Source organism: Malurus melanocephalus, unplaced genomic scaffold (assembly GCF_030028575.1).
Source record: "Malurus melanocephalus ecotype Western Australia unplaced genomic scaffold, MMel_1.1 scaffold_509, whole genome shotgun sequence".
In the NCBI taxonomy this organism is placed as follows: Eukaryota; Metazoa; Chordata; class Aves; order Passeriformes; family Maluridae; genus Malurus; species Malurus melanocephalus.
Window position 1 is genome coordinate 252,829 of NW_026623741.1, and position 20,790 is coordinate 273,618.

Below are 20,790 nucleotides of genomic sequence, written 5' to 3' on the forward strand. Positions count from 1 at the left end.
CAGGGGTGAGCTGACACCACAGCAGTGAGGGGGTTTTCAGCACACCCCAGAGCAGACTCTACTCCAGGTACCGACTGCATCATCATCCAGCCCTGCATGGCAATGGGATCTGCAGGGTCTGGATCCACAGAAATGGTTKTGGGGCAATGATTTTTCTGAGCTTCAGTTAAGCCAAAACCTGATTGTGTCACTGTTTTGGTTTGAAGCTTTATTTCTTCCATTCAAAATGAAGTTAAGAGATGAGTCAGCCCTTCCCTCCAACCCGTGCCCTTGTGTCCCCTGCAGGTTCCCACTCGCAGCCTGAGAGTCAGTGACATAATTTTAATTATTCTGGTGTTTAGTAACTCCTCAGTTGCCTTTGCTAAGTCTGGAGGAGCTCTCACAATTCCCTTCCTGCACGTGCTGCTGTAAGCACAGCAGTTTGGGARCACAGGGCTGCCATTCCCAGCCCCACCAGACACTCCAGGGAGAGAGCAGAGCAAGGAAGAATCCTGCYTCACCCAGGAAAGGGATTTCTCACACCCACATCCCACCCCAAGATCCAGGATGAGATCCTCTACCCCTTCTCCCATGGGGCTTGAATGCAGAAAGCCAAATTCCAACATTTTCCAGGCATTTTGGCWCAGAGGCCTCAATAGGGATAAGCACAGGGATGGAAACAGTGAGTGAARTTATCATTGATGAGAGATTCTAAAAGTTTTTTTGACTTATTCCCTCAGGGGCTTGGCTCTTGGAGGTGCACCTTYCCCAGCAGCCAGGTGGAGAGCTGAGGAATTGAAACAGATTGTGAAAGGAGCAGGCTGCTCACATCAGGGCTCCCCGTCCTCCTTCCTGCCTGCTCATGAATTAAGACTTCAGATTTCATACCTGCACAAAGCATTTTGGTGATTTAATTCCCTCCCACTTTTGTTTTTTTCTTAAAGGTCAACTCATTAGAACTTCCCAGACTCCAAGCAGGATTTCAGCTTAGACCTTCAAGTGCTCTGGACACGCACATTTGTCGTGTTATCAACACAGAAAGAAGAGGAGAAAAAGAAAAGAGTAAAATGTCAATTCTCAGAGTGAGAACAAGTCCTTTGCTTTCATTCAGACCCAGATACTTTTCCACAGCCAAATGCTGCCACTGAAGGAAGCACATGAGAGCGTTTGCTGCCAGGCTGTGCCAGCCACAGCCCCCAGTCAGCACTGGGGGTCTCAGGCCTCAGAACAAACACTGGCAGCTCGTTGAGAAGGGGCTCGTTTGCTGTAATTAATATTCAGCCTTCCTGCAGCATGGGAAACATCGATTGTTCCGTGAGAAATAAATCATGTGCCTTTCTTGGGAGGATTTTAATGAAACCTCCCCTCCTATTTTCCTGACGCTCTCAGGCTCGGGGTAAAAGGGAACAAAAAAAAAGAAAAAAAAAAAAAGAAAAGCAACATTCCAGCATCTCCCCATCAACCCTGCATCGTGTAGTGGCCCAATCAGGCTAATTAGGATGTCTCCTGTGTGCTTTACCCAGCAAATCCAGCCCCACTGTTCATTATATTGCCACAGCACAGCTCATTAGGCCTGGCTTTGGTGGGGAGAGGAGCAGAGCAGCTTTGTRTGCAGCTGGGAAAAGGGCTGAGCCCAGGCAGCTCCTGCCTTTCCCCCTGCTCCTCCACATCTCCTGGTGCTCTGAAGGCTGAGCTGGGCTGTTATTGCTCAAAAAAAAAAAATGATAAAAACCTAAACATGTCGGTGACCCCTTTATCTTCCAACTCACCCTCACATTTACAACAAGAGTTAACCTGGRAACCTTCCTTGTATCTGACCAGCTCTTCCAGGGGGTGTGGGCTCCAAAATGGGATGGCACCTGCATATGAGTGYCCAGGAGGCAATGGCAGCACTGCCCAGGTCACGATGGCACAGGGAACACAGGGAATGGGGACACATGCAGCCTCACACCCTGTGACCCCTCAGCACGGGAGGAAAGCCAGAGCCCACTCTCCTCACTCACCACTGCTTCCTCTGGAATTAATGACTCGGGATTAGAGAAAAGCCAAGCCAAACAAGGTCTGAGTCACTCCAAAAGCTTCTTCTGGCTGCCTGAGAGTGGAGTTTGRCATCTCAGGGCTCTGATTTCATCACCAAAATGAGCTGCTAAGAAGGAAAACTGACAGGTTGCTGTCCTCTAGTTCCTGAGTCTAAAAATTTCAGATGTTTTTTTAGTATTTATGACCCAAACTTCAGATGAAGGCTGGAGACAGGAGAATAATTGGGATCATTTCATCCTTGGAGARTGTAGGCTGTTGTCTGAGGTAAAATCTACAGAACTGCTGAGAAAAGCAGCTGCTTATCTTGAGTGTCCTTTAGCAGAGGAAARGAAACCAGGAGAGAGCAGTGGGTGRCTCAGGAGRCRACAAAGCCACCRGTGACAGAAAAAAGCTGCAGCACCAGGGACCAGGCAGAGCAGCTGAGCCTGGARGTGCCAAAGACAGCACAAAACCTCCGTTCCTCTAATCTCCCCAAACCWCCTCACAGTCCTAATTCCTTAAAATAGACTTATTTCCAGAGCTGCAAAGATCTCAGATGCATCCCTTGGGCTGGGAGAGATGGCCCAGCAGTGAGAGTGTTCAGATGAGTGTGAGATGGGGTGAGTGACAYGCAGCTGATGCACAAAATTGGTCACAAAAAAGAGATTCCAGCAGCCAGCGAGGAGCTGGGGTACCTTAGAGATCTTTCAGCTGTGTTTCTCAGGAGTGTTTAATCCCTTCTTTAAAGAGGAACCATCAATACTGATGAACTGCCACTGTRACAGCTCAGTGCAGAAGCCCAAAAGTTTAATTCTGTAGCTCAGAAGTTAAATTCTGAGTGTTCAAGTGGTAAAGGGACTCCAAGAAAACTGCAGGGGCACTGGGTCTTCCCAGGAATACTTCAACCCTTTGGCTGCTGAGTTAAATKTCAGGACAGGTCCCAAAAGACACCAGATACTTTACAAAGTTCCTATCTAAGCAGCAGGTCATCTTTCAGAACATRTTTTGCAGCCACTGCAAGCTCTGGAGAAATGGGATTAATCAATAGGAACCCTTCATTGCAGCTCCCCTGGGAAAAGCTGTGGGATCAGCTGAACAAAGATTCCTCACCAATGTTCAGGGTCACAAGGAAAACATCCACATCACATTTCTGCCCATAAAGAAGCTGTTGGGTGTTGTGCATCAACTCCACTGCAAAGAAAGCTTTGAAGATGTGTCTCATTTTGGAATAAACAATGATCCCAGAAAACAGCCAGAGAAAAGCTGCTTTATCTCACTGTCCCAACAGCTAGAATGAGGTAACTTCTGAGGATATCAATCAAGTTCTAAGCCAATTCCACAGTTCCTTTGGTCTGCTCCTTTCTCACCTTTATGATGAGCTAGAAAAGGGCTGTGTTACCCAAATTGGGTTTGGGTTGCAAACCCTGCACGGGAGGAATCTGGGATGGCACTGACAATGGTGAGGGGACAAGAGCTGGAATGTGTTTCCATATGCCAACTGGAAAAAGCTGCACAGTTTTCATCAAATAACTGGAAGTGAGATATCTTTAATCAAGATCTGTCGCCAGGGGTGGTGATACAGGCAGTGGGAAGGGAAACAAATATAGGGAAGATTTAAAGACTTGGCAAAGAGAACAGTCAGTGCTGTTTGTGCCACTTGGGGAGTGGAAATAGTCAGAAGTGAGCAGCAGCTCTGGGAGGATTGTTTTAAGCTCCAGAAGGAGCAATGGGAGCTGGACACTCAGAGAGCAGGATAATTTCAGCACCGAGGGAWGAGGAGCCAAATGGAAACAATCTTCTTGTTTTTATGAAAGAAAGAATTTGTGGGGTTTCTTCTTTTTTAATACATCACCTCCAGAAGTTAGCTCCTGCTACTTTTTCTCAGGGAAGAAAACAAAAAAAYGCTCCAAGTAAATTCCAAGTCTTTCAGGCACACTCTGAAAAAAGAATTATTGAGCTGTTTAAAACCAGAGGCAAGTTTTACCAAAATCTATTGCACTCTTGTTGCCTCGTTAGCAGCTCTGTCAGGACAGTTGATTTTGGCTGTTTATGATTCTCCTGTTCAGCTGGCACAGGGGTTTCAATCCAGGCTCCATTCCCTGCTGCCAGAATACCCCACACAGCAAACCAAACCCAACGAAGCACCAAGGGGATGCTGGAAACACAACCTTCCCCACAGAAATGGAACATCTTTCCTGAGCCTGTAAGAGCTTCTGGTCTGCACAATTCCATCCTCGTTCCCTCCCTGACAGACAGAAGCACTTTAACTGCTCAGAGTGGAGSTGAAGAGGGAAGCAGAGCAAAAATACTGCAAAAATTGGGTGCTTGGACTGAATGAGGAATTCATTCTCTGTCCCAGACTTAGGAAAGGTCACTGCACATCTATCTAGCAGCAGTTGCCAGGCTTTTTTGGGCTGAACGTGACAAAGGGACAGCTTCATCCTCCCCTGAGCATCCACCGAGGGCTGGCACACACCTGGCTGTGCCTCCAGCTTCCCACAGGTTTGTTTCCATAACCATTTCCAGAGYCAAGCAGGGACATAATTACAGCAAAACTTCCCTTTTTTCTGGGGATTTATTATTGATGTTTCTATGGCTCCCATCTTCAGCTCGGGCCTCTGAAGTAAGCAGCACTGCAGTGTGCAAATTGAGGGAATTTTCCAATTGCAAACCCACAGCACAAAGGGACTCTGGTTCTCCATATAAAAACATAACTTGCTTTTTATTTATTAAATTTGCGTGGAAGGACAAGTTCTCATTGTGCTGCACAGTTCTCAAATCACCAGCACTTAAAGCACACCAGTCAATAAACCTTTTTTAATTTAAAAGCTGAATGAATTTCCGCTGAACAAATGACTTATACAGTTTTTTGCCCCTATTGCAACGTTGGTTTAAAAAAAAAAAAAATCAACTCCCACACTTGATTTTCTGTGAAGTCAGAAACAGATTTCAGCCTGTTCTGGTGTACAGTAACAGATCAGAATGGAGCAAATCGATACCTTTTGAACGGATTTGCCTGCAGCTGTGCTCACACCTTTGTTTACTTCCTCCAAAATTCTGGGTTTRTTTACTTTGCTTGGATAAGCTGGGCTTATTCTTCTAGGTGTGTACGTAAGAACTGTCCCTGCTGCTCACGCACGGCTGGGTCAATACAAGGGGAGGATTAAACATTATGTTTTATTACSAGCACAACTGTGCACACACAGGCCCATCACACGCTGGCACAGTGTTTAACAAACCTGAAATGCACGTGAAACTGCTCTAAGTGCAGTGATTATTCAGTCACAGGGAGGGCTGTCCACACAGGGGAGGCAGATCTGAGTGGCTGCAGCACAATTATAACCCTACCATTACTGGGGTAATTTCCTAGCAGACACGCCAGACTCCCCCAGCACACAGCACAGCCTCAGAGGCAGAGATCCATAAGCCAATTTACATGGAAAATTAGGAGGTGTCAGAGRAGGCAGAACTAGACAGGTCTCAAGGATATTAATTCCTGCTGCCTTAGCCTCGAGCTTTCAACATATCATTAATTTGAGATCGTTGATGTTCCGCTGTTGTCGATGCTGGGAGAAGAGGGAACGCTTCACTCCTGCTGAGCTKGTGCTGGATGAAAACAAACCAGCAGGTCAGAGCATTCCCAGCCCAGGCACGGTGAGACCCTCACTCCAAAAGGGATCACCCCCAGATTCCCCCAACCCACAGCACCCCAGCACCCCAGCACAGCAGGAAGAGATGCCAAACAACGCTCAAATACTCCCACAAGGAGCTGTTCAGTTCAAAGCTTGCCCAGCACCATCCCCTTCTTATTTTTACTTCCTCTCAGGCTCCCTGAGCCCTGCTGTAGGCACCCAGGRCTGGGCTAACTTTGCTCCCTCCCTCCCTGCCAGCACTGTCAGCCAGTTTGATGCAGAGTGGTGGGGAGAACACCCAGCACCACCCCAGCCTTGCTCACTGTCTTCAAATTTACGATGCATCTGCAAGCAATTTGCTCTGGGACAATGCAGCCCCAATTAATTTGCAGCTGGGTGCAGTTACATCAATCCCAACGTGGGTACGGGATGCCTGCACAGAGCATATTAACCATCCTTTTGGGCAGAGCAGCACGCAGCAGTGAGTCATTTCAGGGGAGAATGGAGCCCCCTTTGGATGYTGTTTGCCATTTTTAGCTCCCCCTAAAGAAAAGCTGGAGTTCACACAAAGCCAGGGCAGCAAGRGCTGTTTCTGCTGGATTTCACAAGCTCAGCTGAGAGGAGCTGGGCTTTGGTCACTCTGCTGCCCTGCAGCCCTCAGCTGAAGTGTCCCCAGGCTGGCTCTGTGTCCCCTGCCAGTGACAGCCCCTGTGCACCCACACAGGGAGCCAGAGCTCTCCTTGCCTGGCTGGGAGCTCCACCAGAAGTGCTGTGCAAGCTCTGCTCAGTGACAAATGCCCCCACCATGCCCCACAGCAGCCTCTGCACATTTCCTGGTTTTCATACAGACACCTGGACGTTGTTTTTCCCCTCCTCTCCTTTCKCCAGCAGCAAAGGCTGGAARCCCAGAGGATCACTGTGTTTTWTTGGTGTCAGACACAGCAATTCCCATGYTGGATCCCCCTTCCTGGCCTTTGGGGCACGATTGCAGTGTCAGCACCTGCCTTGACCCCGTTAATGCCTGCAGACCCCGAGGATTCAGGAACATCACCCTTGACACCAAGCATAACCCAACACCACAGGCAGCATCCTTCCTCCTCCTCAGCACAGGAATTCAGCCTTTCAGGGGCTGCAGGGATCAATGTCAGCGAGCTCCCAGCTCCCCAAACCCCCAGAGGCTCCTGTGGGGTCCCTCCCACTCCCACCCTATAACCACCAGCCATTCTGGGCTCTTTTCCTCCACTCTCAGTGCTCGGTGTGATGGGATTTGAACCCTCTGGCACTTTGACTCTGCCACAACAGGTTCAGCATGGCTGGGGTGTGTGCTGGGCATGACAAAGCTCTCCCCAGCAGCTCWTATAATTCCCTCCACCTCGAGAGGGAAGCTGCCTGTGGAGAAAGAGGCAGCAGCAGCTAAAAATCAAAGCAGACAGCCAGAGCAGGACGAGGACCACATGGCCATGCACGCTGCTGCTGGAGGCAGAGCTGCTCCAGTGCCTTCACACTGAATTCACACCCACCTCGTTAATAAGACCTTTTGAGACAGGCCATGAAATTGCATTAAATTAAATACCAAGACAGACTACCACAGCAGAGGCTCTCCCTCCCCAGGAGCCTGAATGCATTTTAACTCAAAATTAAGAGGACAGGTGAGGGGAAATGTTGTATTTTCCCATTAGCATTTCTCCACTTCTCAGAAGAAACAGCAAGCAACAGCTCCAGAAATTAATTTCTCTTGTGGGTTGGAGTGGAGGAGGAAAAGCAGCCTGGCAGTGCTGCTGTGGACCAGTGGAGGAGGGAGATGGCCTCAGCAGCTATTTCAGCCTTCCAGCTGAAACAGAGACCCTGCCCAATTTTAACCCTGCCCAATTTTAACCTTGCAAGAAAGCAGTGAGCTCTGATCTCTCTGTGGACACCCCAAGCCCCAGCCTGCCAAACCAGCTGTCCCTGCAGTAAGGCACTTCATCCTCCCAAATCTCCACTTCAACCTGCAGCTCTTTCAAGAGACTTAAATTCACTTAAAGCCACAATTAAAGCTCAACCTTTCATGTTCTTTATCCTCAAAAAGCTGCGAAACTGGAAAGTCCTTTGCAGCTGAGCAGGACCAGGTCATCCTGCATTAAAGATTGGGCAACAGAGCTGCGTTTGGGCAGTGGTTAAAGCTAAATATTAATTAGCAGATGCTRAACCCAACCCAGGCCAGCCCCTGGTTGGCTGAGCAGCCACACCAGAAGGATGTGGGCATCTTTCAGCAGCAAGCACCTACTGAGAGCTCTGTGGAAGGACACCTAAATGGTTTAAAATTAAAAGCTCAGTTCATGCTCCAGATGGGGAGAAACACTTTCCTCGAGCCTCATGATTCAGGTGTGAGTCACCAACCCAGCATCCACCAGCACCAAACCTGCCCAGGAACCATTATTGAGGCCCCAGCAGCTCCTCCTTTCACYGTCTGGGTTGCAGGGGCAGGGGTATTTTTAGTGCAGGCGGTGTTTTCTAAACAAGAAGTGACACTTTCCTCCTGATTTATCGGCTGTGGCTGCAGAGCAGGGTGTGTTGTTGTGAGCAGGAGTCCAAAGGGATGAGGCAGAGCAGCGAGGCTTGGAGGAGTTTAGCCTCCAAATTGGTGAAGAAATGCACAATTTCAGGGATGCCCTTTGGTGCTGAGGTCAGCCCCAGCCTGAGTGCTGTATCCCAGGACCTGCTCTGGGTGCTCACAGCAGCTCACTTTACCTACTCACAGCCAGCTGGACACTCTAACTTCTGCCTGTGGATAACTCAGGTAGCAAAAGGCAAACCCAAGAAGTTTTGGATAAGGAAAAAGCCAGCAGTGCTTTGCTTTTCCCAGCAGCTGTGCAGGCAGGCAGTGGCTCATTGCCCTTCGGGGATCACGGTGGCTCTGTCACCATGGGGTGGTGACTCTCCAGATTTTCACCCACAGCSCTGTGGGACAGGGTTCTGAGATCTTCCCTCTCTGCCACTGTGGAGGGCAAACTGTTCCCAGTCTGGCAGGCAAAAYTATCCCATTTTCCAAGCCCATTGGRGGATGAAGGCAGCCAGAGAGGCAGTGGGGACTGCCAGCGCTGAGTAACAGGATCCCTTGTCCTATAAGGCAAGCTACATCCCCGGGAAATAACAGCAGTGTTTCACTTGGACAGGAGAGGGTGAAAAGGGCTCATCCAAAGCAAAGGCTCCTGAGCTCACTTTCCAAGATTTAATTCACTGTATTGCCCTCCAGAAACTGATACCAGCTAAACCCTGTCAGTCACACAGTAAACAATTCCAGCTTTGTAGGTCAATCAAGAGCAGTTTTGTGAGCAGATGACACGTGAGATGGAGTATGTTTTAGTTCTCTTTGCTAAGTGCAAGATATCATTTGGCTTCCAGGCCAAAAGCATTTTTATTTCAAAAGGCAGATAAGCAGTTTCCAGAGTTCATTACTCTCACAGGGTTTTCTTACAGGAAACATAGCCACTGACTACTCAAGGTGGGAAAGAAATTCCTAGTGTGAGGCGGGGAGAAGACATTCAAGGATCTGCTGAGCTTTAAACTGAGGCACTTCAGGAGGCAGCAGCCACTTCCAGGGCACCACAAAATCTCTGTGAACTGGGAAACTTCCATTCTAAGGATCACCTCATGGTCTGCATTAGCTAAATAGCTTGTTCATGTTCAACCTGGGAGGAATCATTCCACTTTCAGTAAGGWAAAAAGGATCAGCCTCCACACACATACAGGTAATGAAACAAGTTCCCTAAACCCTGTTCCACCACGCACAGCAAGACCCTGACTCAGTCCCCTGCCCCCAGGGGAGCCATGTCCCCACCTCAGAGCAGAATTTGGGMTCACAGTCACCCTTGCTCTGGTCACAGGGGCTCACCTGGCTCAGGAAAACCCTGTCCAGCCCTGGATATACACTGGGACCCAGCCTGGCCACGGTGGGAAGCTGGGCAGGCTGAGCTCTGGGGTCTCTTTGGTTTGGAATTAAATCTGCTCTTCCAGCAAAATCACAAACAAAGCCTGTGATTTCCATAAGGATAAGTCCAGGAAAAGGGATCAGATAGAATGAGGCAGCAGACACAGAGATGTCACTGCYATCTCCTCCTCCCAGGAATCCAAAAAGCCTCTCCCATACCTCTAGGAGTGGAGCAGGTTCTCAGGTTTGGATCCTGGCCCCTTCTGAGCTGTCAGAGCTCCCACACAGCCGGGAAAAGGGTCWTTTGTCCTGGCAGGCAAATCTGCAATCACATGGACCCGCAGCCCAGCACCTCCCCTGAGCACAGGCTGGAACAAACAACACAGCAGGAGCCACACAACACCTCCACAGCCCTCAGAAAAACCCGAAATAATCAGCAGATCTCTTTGCTTTAATCATGTGCTCCAGAGGCCAGAAGAGCACAGAGGTATCTCATTAGAACTGACCTATCCACCCTGGAAAATCCATCTCACCCCTCCAGCGTGGGGATACAGGAGGAGGAGGGATGCGTTCCCTGCTTTGTCCCTGCACCGAGGTTTCCCCTCCATCACAGGAGACCTCASCCTCATCTGCACGCAGAAAAACCTCAAAGAGAACAAAGTGTCTAAATGGACTGGCTTTCATTTCCAAAGAGAAGATGAATTCSTGTTTGTTTTCAGGATTGCAATTTTCTCTCCACTCCGCAGCGGAGGATGCGAACAAACGAGCGGGGAATGAAAGGGATTAATGAATGAATGAATGGATGGGTGGGTGGGAGCTGAGCTGGCAGCTGCAGGGAGAAGGGGGGGACAGCCACCAGAGCAGGGACACAACCAGTATGGCCAGTGTTCAGCACCACAGGCACTCCTGGGACCCTCTGCCCAAACGTGGATGSATTAACAATCATCTCTGAAAGAATTCACCTCGGGGGAAATCAAACAAAGGGGAAGGTACGAAGGGTTTAAAGTTTAGATCAGCCACACGTGGCATAGGAAGGGCTGCTTTTACAGAAACACTGAAGTTCCAGCTGCTGACACCACTCAGCTCCCAGCAGCTTTTGTCCTCTTTGAATGATGGACCCACCCCCGTGACGGTSGTTTCCTCCCCACATCTTAAAAGATGCAGAAAACCCAAAAGGCATTCGGTATTTACTGAGGAATTTATACCAAGCATTGCTCATTTGAGACCTATTGACTCTCCCAGCTGGATCAGGGAGATGCAGCCCTGTGGAAGCTGCAAAACAAGCAGAAATTAAATCTTCTTTTTYCCTTATTCTCAAGCTATTTTAAATCAAGTCCAACATCAGGGGATTAGCAGCAAAGTTTGGGATTAGGATTAGTTTCCAGCCTGGTGAAAGAGCTGCTCTGCTTCACATGGCAAGGTGGTTTCTGGTGCTCCCAATAAATTGGATCAACTCACCCTTGGCTCTCAGTGCTCCAAATCAATCCTTGCTTTTGCTCCTTAAAGCTTAGGGATGATGTGACACATGAAAACCACATTAAAGCCACCACAGATTGGTTTGGTGGGAGAAGTGACACTGCCTGCTGAATCCAAGGAACTGGCATTTACCWGTGATGCTGCTATAATGTATGGCTTAATTTAAAGGCAAGCTCAATTTGCAGATTAATTATTACAGCCTGCSACTGGTTGAGCTTGTAATAAATCACCTGGGTGAGAAATTGCACKGCAATTAACTGATTGTACACTGAGCAATGTAAATGTTGGTAAAGAGGTGTCACCTAATGGAGACTGATGTTGGGCAGCTGCAGCGAGCAGCGTAAAGTCACAGAGCAAGGCAGGTCACGGTAGTGGGTGGCAAACAAAAAAAAAAAAAAAAACACAGGAGCCAAAACGCTTGAAAACATTCAAATCAGCCTTCGGGAGCGACATGCAAAACCAAGGCAGGATTTTCTGGTGGAAGCTGCTGGAATTTCCTGCAGATAGTGCTGGGACAGCAGGTTTGGGAGATGAGGCAGTGCTCAGGACAGCCCCAGCCTCACCTGGGAGGATCAGCATGGACACATCTCAAGGTGAGTGACCCCCAAACACAGCCAGGCTGCAGCAGATGAGGCTCTCTGGGTGCCACCAGCCTGGTTTTCAGGAGCATCACGCCTCACCCCRTCCTGCCAAGCTGTTCCCTGGTGACAGGTCTTCCCTTGCAGCATCCTCTGGATGTATCAGATCCCATTGACCTGCTGATCCCGGGCCTGGGGCTCGGTAAGTGTCCCTGGGACCTTGGGGACACAGGCAGGAGAGTCCCCAGCTGTGTCCCACCCCTGGCCAGGGAGCAGCTGGGCTCTCTCAYGAGCACTGACCCTCAGTGCCCCTCTCACATTAACCAGGGAGTGTCTGAACCTCTTTCCCCCACAGGGGCTGCCCCAGGTGGCTCCTTTCTGACAGAGCTGGAGCAGTAGCAGGCAGGTTTCTGTCCCAGCCCATGGCAATCTCCCCTTTGCTGCTGGCTGCTGCAGCCTCACTGCCCAGCAGGGCCAGCCCCTGGCTCAGTTTGGCAACCTCCCTTCAGAGGAACCAGATTTTCAGCTTCATTATTAAAGTCCAAAGCTGTGGGGCACCCAGGACTATAAATGGCTTTAGAAAACAAACCCAAGTGTGTTATCTTTCCCAAGACAGGACAAACTGGAAACAAGGCAAGTTTAAATGCTGTTTTTTTCTCACTCTAGCAGGGCTCAAGCCTTGGAGAGGAGTTTGTCACCCTCAGGGCCCACCTGTGGGATATCCAGGTGACCTCTCCCCCTCCACAGCACCAGCATTCCCACTCCAGAACACTCTTCCTTGGCAGCTCAGGCATTCCCTGCCAGCACAGCACCAGCACTGCTGGGAAAGGCAGCCCAAAATGCAGAGAGAGAGAGAGAGAAAACCCCTCAGCTCCCTGGACACATCCCAGAACCAGCTGAGGACAGGTGGCACCATCCTGCAGAGCTGAAGGGATCTGGAGGCAGCAGAGCTCCTCAGCCCACCCATGTGAGATTCAATTGCCAAGGATTTATCACCATGACCAAAGCACTGGGAACAAATGCARGCAGGGCTGGGTGGGATCTGTGGGTGCTGCAGCACCATGAACACTCACCCAGGGCTCCAGTTCAGACAAGGAGCCCCACCAGGCTGCAGGAGCCTGATCAGAGCCAGCAGATGTGGATCTGTCCCTAATTCACAGCCCACTCCAGCTGCCCACAGAGCTCTGAGCAGCACCAGGGCTGACACTGCCAATTGATCCAGAGGCAGCTTGGGGCTCCTGGGAGGAGATGGGAGCCCTGACCCKGTGTTCCCTGTGCACTCAGCCATGGAGAGCTGCCATGGGGAGCCCCCAGCACCCCAAGGTGAGGAAGGGATCCTTCTGTAACCCTGCCTGCATGGGATGCACCGAGCAAAAAGCAGCACATCTGCCTGGCACAGCTGCCTGCAGCCCCCATTTGCACATCCCATCCCAGCAAACAGGGTCCTGGCAGCAGCCTCAGCTGCCCAAAGGTTCAATGGGGTCAAATCCATCACTGTCCAGTGCTTCCCAGCCAATTCTGGYGCTGAGATCCTGCAGGGGAAGCACAGACCTGCAGCTGCCTCTGGCAGCACATTCATGGGCACATCAGGATCACYGGGATCCTTCTGYAGGATGAAAACAGGCCAGCATTAARGTCCTGCAGCCCACAACTGCACAGTTCCCATCACACCCCTTCCCTTTCACTCCCAAATGCAGCTTTTTGGCAGCAGCAGGCCCCTGATGCACTGGGCACTCCTGGAAGGGGTTTGCTGTGTACGTGGTCTCTTCACCAGAGAATCAGGATTCGGCCAAAACCCCATGGCAGCCCCAGACAGCATCTCTCAATTTATCCTTAACCCAAAGGGCCCTTGCAGAAACCTTGCAGCCCTGCCTACTTCCCAACACAAAACAAAAAAGAAAAAAAATACCCCTACAAAAAAAGCCACCCAAAAAAACCCCACAAAAACCCAAAACCCCCTCACAAAACAACACAAAAAACCCCCAAGAAACAAACAGTAAAAAAAAAAACCAAACAAACCCAAAACCCAAAAATCCAACCAACCAAAAACTCCCCCCAAAAAATAAAAAAAAAAGTATGGCAAGTTCAAATTAAATATTTATGATTCTTAATTATCTGCTTTACCAGGACTTCAGCAACGTAGTCGGGGGAGCAGAGAGCCCCATAAGCCGCACCTGGAAGGACCAAAGGCAGGATGAAAARAGTTCGTTCTTCATTAAGAAAGRAAAGTTTCAGGAGGAATGAAAAGATGGCAAAAGCTGCTTTGCTGGTGCAGAGCTTCCAGGGAAATGGGGCCAATTACAAAACCTGCTTGGGATTTAGCAGGCAGCTGCTGGGAAACGTGTTGGTTTGTATGGAGGRAGAGAAATTAGGTTGGAGAATTATCAGTGATAAAAGAGAGGAGCTTTCCACGCTCCACACCCGAAGCCAATGTGAATGTCTGCAGCCCTTAATCCTGATCAACATCAGGCTGCAAAGCTGGAGCTGGGRCTGCCCAGGGCTCTCCATCCTGCTGTGGGAGGTTTCAGCCTCTTCTTGCATCGCTGGAACCTTTGGCTCGTGTGTGAGGTGACTCTGTGTGAGGTTTCCTGCCCTCCAACACCGTGCAGTGGGTGGGTATGTTCTGATGCTCAGTTTTACACGAGTTTTCAGAATTAGGATTGAGACAGTCACACATCCAGCACAAAGGGACCCAGCAACACTCAGGGCTGAGCACAGGGTGAGGTCCCACTCCTGCAATGCTGCCCTTCCAACACCTCTTGGAGATATTTCTATTCTCCTCTAGGAATTACTCACTCTTTGGGCTGCACATCCTGTTTATTTACCTGCTCTCCTGGGAGCTGTTGCTTTGCTGCTACATAGTCTGCTCCCCACAAAAACCAATTGCATCTCTGGTGTCCCTAAGCGAGGGCACCTCTGGAAGGGTCTGGGCCCTTCCTCAGTTTCTAGACAGTTTTTCAACACTGCAGAAGGGAGAGGTTTCATTAATTACAAGGCAACCTTTCCCCAAGCAAGGCAGCAGCGAACAAAGGAAATTAGTCAGTCACCTCCCAACACTAACAGCTTAATTAAACAAGGATCCTTCCTCAAAGGCACCATCAGATTTCTGGAGCCTTGTGAGAGCAGGAAAAGAGGAACCAAAGCAGCTTCCAGCCCCAGGGCTGCATTTGCAGGTGGAATTTCCAATGCCAGAGAAAGCCACTCCATTTTCTCTCAAATGGATCTCATCAGGAGCAATRCTCCCCTGGAGGTTTTCCATCCCAGAGCGGTACCACAGCCCAGTGCTGCATGGTCCCATTTCCYCMCTGCACACAGGGCTCAGACCTTGGRTCTGACCACCATCAGAGCATTTTCAGWGSACTCTCCCATCCTCCTTGGAATTCCTGTYACYGCCCTGCAGCAGAAGAGCTGCTTGACCAAACACCTTCCATCTCCAGTCAACAAAGAGAAGACAGAAACTTTTATTTTACCAGCTGTTCTAAGCCTGGTGCTCCATTTCTCTCCACACCACCAGACAGACCCACCAGCAGCTTTTCCATCTGCAGATACATCATTTAAATGGAATTATGCCGGCAGCAGGGATCACGCTGTTCCTGCTCTAYAGCCACGCTTTGGAAACGGATGCAGATTTATTTAATATCAAATTCTGACTTTTCTCAGATCTGTCARYGCAGCTCCCTTGGTTTCAGCACAGYTGAAGTGCTGGGTGCAACTGAAAGCAAGATMCAGCACAGAGCACTCCGGAGTTATTAGCAGAGCATGAATAATCAGGATAGAATGCCCTTCTAATGCCAACAGCAGCATTAAAAGTGCAAAAACAGAGGCAGCAGAAGCAATTTCCCTGCTCACACATGAGCACAGGCTGCTCTGGACCCACAWGAGCACCAGCTCTGCCTCTGGCTCGCTGAACACGCCCTGCACACCAGTTTGGAGGTGGAGGACCATCATCCTGCTGAACTTTGTCACAGCCAGCACAAAGATGATGGCCAGATGTCCAAAACCCCAGAACTTGGACCCTGCGCCCTCACAGTGCTAAAGCAGAGCCCACTGCCCTCATTTCAGGGTGGGAAACATCTCCCTTCCCACCTGACCACCCCAGTGAATGCCTTTTTCAGCCAAATGAGGTGTCTCCCCCAGGAGACAGAATTTCCCCCTTTGGGGTGGAAGTCATTAGCAGATTGCACAGTATTTCTACTTGCAATTGGTCTGATTTTATCCTTCAGACACAAGCTCTCATTGTACCTTTTTTTTTTTTTTTTTTTCAAGATTAAAGTGCTCTTTGTTATCTGGAAAAGTACTTAAGTGTAATTAAGTCACCCAGTCCTTCATTTGATAAGGACTAAGCAGATTGAGTTCTTGCATTCCTCCCCTCCAAGGCATTTCCCTCCAGAAATGCCTTCCCAGCTTTCAATATCTTTTTAAAAAACCACTGATAAAGAAGTTGTAGGAGTCACTTTAGAATTTCTGGCMCAAAGAGGGGGACAGATCACCACCCTGAAACCATTCCTCCTTCCCACCCAGCAGTGAGAGGCAGGGAGAGAACTTTACCCTTGAGTGCAGGGCAGCTTGCTGCCAGCAATTTCAGCATAAATTCCATCTCCTTTCAGGAGTGCACCAAGGAAAAAGAGAAAAAAAGTCTCTCCAGATGCATTAGGATGAAGTTATACCTGGCTGGAGTTGACACTGTGCAGCCATTCCTGCTGGAACAGCTTCTTRTTAAAAATGTAGCCAGGCCCTACAGCTCCTGACAGCTCCCAGCAATGCCTGGGAAAGGAAAATGAGGCTTTCAGGACAAAGGAGCTGGGCTGCTCACTTCAGAAGCATCACCCTCACTTTTCCATGTTGTCATTCAGAACACTAAACACAAAGATTGCACCCCAGCCAGTCCCCCAAGTTCAGCCTCAGCACCCCTTTTAGCTTTTAAAGCCTCAYGGATGGATATTGAAAGATTCCTGATGCCAGTTCTCAGTGSTYCCAGCTGAAATAAATGAAATAAAARCATTCATTTAGCTGCACACCAAAATGAGCTGCTCTGGAGCCACATGTGAGGCACAGCCTTTGCACCCAAATGCTCCTGTGAAGCTCAGTGCCCCCAGGATGACCAAAACCAGCAGCTATTCAGGACATAATCTGCAGCCTTGTTGGACTCCTTGTCTGAACTCAAACTACTCCCCAAAACAGCCTGCAGCTCTCCCAGCTTCTCCAAGGCAAGCACAGGCAGCATAGATGCAGGCTCKCAAATTAGTTCAATTTTTAGCAACRAATTTATGGSAGGAGAGGGGGAAAGTGGCTTRGTTATTGGGAAAGATTTATGGGACAGTCYCTGCACGTGTGGCAGGAGCTGCCAYRTGAAACATTCATCGAAATATCCCAGGGCTGCTGCACACACAGAATGGACTCCACACCTCCCCCAAGTGCTCCATTGAACATATCTGCTGCCAGTGTGGTTTTGGGGACTGAAAAAAAAATACCTTTGCTGTGTCAGGTGAAAATGACTCTATCCTGCAGCAGAAAGCCTTGTTGAAGAGCAAAAAGCAGACAACTGCCTTTCCAATCTGGCCCCAGAGGCGCCCGTGACTGGCAGAAGGATAACAGCCCTCAGGCACTGAGAGCTTTCCAATTTACACAGTTCCCTCRGTGCAGAAAGGCACCACTCCTGCAAACCTGCCTTCTAACTCCAGATGGAATCCAATCACACAAAATACCRTGTACACATCGCAGAGAAAATCATCGGGTTGTGAGTTTAAAACAAAGAGGAGTCACAGCTGCAAATAGCCTTGATGTAGGCTTGGAAAGTTGTGAACAGCTTCGAATGCAAGAACCAGCACTTGGGCTGGGAAGGGACAAGTCAAGGGCAGCCCTTTGCAGGGGTCAGTCTTGAACAGCTGTTTAATGGCCCCAAAGACAGGGCTCACTCTGCAGGACCCCACAGGCAGTGGGACATTTGGGATCAAAGACCTTCTGGGAATTATATCCACCCCATCAAGGCTCCTGAAGCCACACACACAGGAGGGAGGGAGACCAAGGAGGCTATGAAGGGGACTGGAAGTGTTCTGTAATGGCAAACCTTCCCCCAGCAGTGAAAAGATGCTCTGGGTGAGATCTGGGCACCCAGCAGTGCAGGAAGAGCAGAAGCATCAGACCAAGGAGACAAGAACCATCCCACGGAGCCTCCTGCCACCTTTTCCCCGAGGAGCAGAGCATGTCAGCCCCTCCAGCCCACCCCACGAGTGCTGCCATGGCCAGCTCTCCAGCAGCAGCCCAGTTTGCCAACAGCACAGGGGATAATCACAGCCAACCTCGCTTCCCTGTCCCCAGTACCTGCTCACACTGCTGCAGACTCATCCCTTCCCACTCCATCCCATAACTGTTCCCTGATTGCTTCCCATAAGCAAAGGAAGAGAGCAATCTCCTCTGCACCAAGAACAAATCAACCCAAGCTGTCTCAACCTGTCTCGGTGCTGTAGATGGCACTTGGTGTTCACAAGGCTGATTTTTTTGTTGGAGCTGTTAAAATATCACTTTTCTAAACTCTAGCTTGTAGCACTTGAACAAAACTCAAGAGCTCAGGGAGGCACACATCAGCCTTTCAAATAAACGATGCAGAGACCTTTAGAACAGGAAAGAATTGAGTGATCTTGGGGCTGCTGGTGCAGACACTGAGCAGCTCCTCATCCTTTCTGAGCACACCATCACCTCCTGCTCCCCATCCCACCCTGGCTGGGGCCTCAAAAAGCCACAAAAGCAGCACAGCATCAATTGTTCATCCCATTTGCTTTGAAGCCTGGGGTGCACAGAACAGGTAAGGAATAGCCTGGAGCTTCACAAGCTAATGAGGCACCGCAGAGCAGATCCTTAATCTCCCAGTTCCTTGCCTGAAACAATATTTCCTCCCTCTCAGTCCCCAGCACAAGCCAAAGGCACCCTGGGTGTCCTGACTCAGGCACTGTCTCTGACCTGAAGGCATTTCCCTGCCAGGCATCTCCTTTCACGGAATACCCAGCAAGGAGCAGCAGGGTTTGGAGTGCTTCTCCAGACCACAGCCAGGGAAGACATTTCCAGCTACCAGGTGAGTACAGACACACTGCAGGAGTTATGAAACTCGAGCTGATTTTTTTTTTTTAGGATTTCAGCTTCTATATTTTTCATGTAGCTGTAATCCTGTAATTCTTTAGTGGATAACTCCAGACTCCACAGGCAGTGCTGAGCTCCTGCTCTCCCATTTTAGACAAAATAATTCCTCTACAGCCCCAAACTCAAGGACACCTCCCTGTGCCAGGCCCCAAGAGATGGAAACAACAGAGAATTGGGGGAGCCACGTTGGAGTTTTTGACTGCATTGGCTGCAGCTGCAATTGGAGAATTCAGCCCCAATGTGCAAATGGACAAAAGTGAGAAAGGGTGAAAAACCCGTGAGCCATTGTCCATTGTGGCTGGGCTGGGACTGCCCTGAAGGTCCTGCAATAAATAGAAATGCTTTTATTCTCTCTACCTGTTTTAGGTAGCTGGATAAGGCATCAGAGTAAGGAGCATCATCCAGAGCTCAAACTCTGCACAGGGAGGMACCCCAGGGTCAGTTTGTCCAGCTGAACCATGAGCAGGATGCCAAAGGCAAGCTGGGGAAATGAGGAAAGCTTCAGCCATTCTCCCCAGACAGAAAGAACTCAGCATTTCCCCAGCCCAGCGTATCACTGAGGTAAGAAATGCTCCCGACTATTTCAGTCAATCTTGCTGAATTCAGTCCGTGGTTCCTCGGTTTTCACATGTAATTAACAATGTGCAACTTCCAGTAAATGACTGCAAACAAACCCTTAGATGCCTAACAGGCAGCAGCTCCAGAAAGTCACACCTTGGCATTGGAAAGCCACAGATTCAGATCAGCACTGGGGTTTGCAGCAGCTCACTGTGTACCCCAACAATACTCACTCTGCTTCCCTGCCACCCAGCAGAGCCCCCAGAAATGTCCTGTAGTATGGAAAGCCACACAAAGGCMATTCCTACCACAAATGTAGAAGAGAATGAAATTTCAGCTCTTTCCATTTCTCAGCCATCAGGAGGCATGTCAGTAAACCAGAGCACACAGTGGTTATGAAGAGATATTAACTGCTTAATCCCCAGAGTCCTGTTCTCAAAGACATGTTTGTTTGTTTGTTTTTTTTTCTTAAAAACCTCCTTCTACCTTGCAGGCCGGCCCTGATGAGTGACAACAGAGGTTTAGCCCAGAAACCCTCCTCAGTAATCTCCTGCCTGGACAAAAGTCTCTTTCCATCGCCCTGCCCAAACTCCCAGCTGTAACACGCTGTGGGAAYGATCACAGGCATCCTRRAGCAATAASGAATTTGCCAAAAGACTCCCAGGTGAGGCTAGAAAACACATCCCACAGCTCCCAGACAAGCTGTAACACCTGACACCATTATCTGCTTTGCATCCAAACCCAAATACTGCAGTGTATGCTCAAGGTCTGCCAAACCCTGGTGGAATGGGCTGCCAAACCACCCCTTCTCTTGGTCTACTGGATAAAGTTTGAGTTGTCTAAATGATGCCCAGAAAGCTGAGAATTGATGTATTTCCACTGGAATATAGTTAAGTATAATGAAAATCAGACAAGTGAATGCTGAGCTCCAGCYGACCTGTGATTCCAGGTTTGTTGGGCAGTGATGGGCACAGCTCAGAGCTGAGCACCTCTGATAACCCCACSGAGTTGGTTTTACCACAAGAAACACCACAGGTATTGAAACACAGACAAGAATAGAAGCTTGTGCCAGTTTTTGGGAGTTTAATGGAGTCACAGAATGGTTTGGGTTGGGAGAGACCTTAAAGCTCATCCCATTCCCATCCCCTTCCACTGGACCAGGCTGCTCAAAGTCCAACTTGGTCTTGAGCATTTGTAACATYCTTTTCTGTCCCAAATCCTCTTGGTATCAGATCCTCCACAGGATGCAACGAAGGCAAGAGGATGGGCCATGTCATCCATCTCAAACACCATTTTCTGAGTGTTACCATTTGTCAAGGCTGAGGCACAGCTGGGTTTTGCAGAATTACTAARATATTTCCAAACACTCTGCCAGGAGCAGCAGGAGTTGTTAACACAGGGATTAAAGCAGGTAGCTGTACCTGGCAGAGCTGCTCAATTCCCACCTGGCTGTGCTACACAAAACTAAAAAAACAATCCCAAGGCCAAACCTTCTCCTGTTTCT

At 49.3% G+C, this 20,790-nt stretch overlaps 1 protein-coding gene across 1 annotated transcript in view; it reads left to right on the forward strand.

The window, feature by feature from the left end:
* The first annotated feature begins 3,291 nt into the window (after nucleotides 1–3,291).
* Nucleotides 3,292–20,790, forward strand: part of TSEN54 (tRNA splicing endonuclease subunit 54) — a 29,304-nt gene continuing 11,805 nt past the window's right edge. Inside the window, exon 1 of the mRNA XM_057381419.1 lies at nucleotides 3,292–3,296. Coding sequence (XP_057237402.1) covers nucleotides 3,292–3,296 — 5 coding nt within the window. The remainder of the gene's footprint in view (nucleotides 3,297–20,790) is intronic.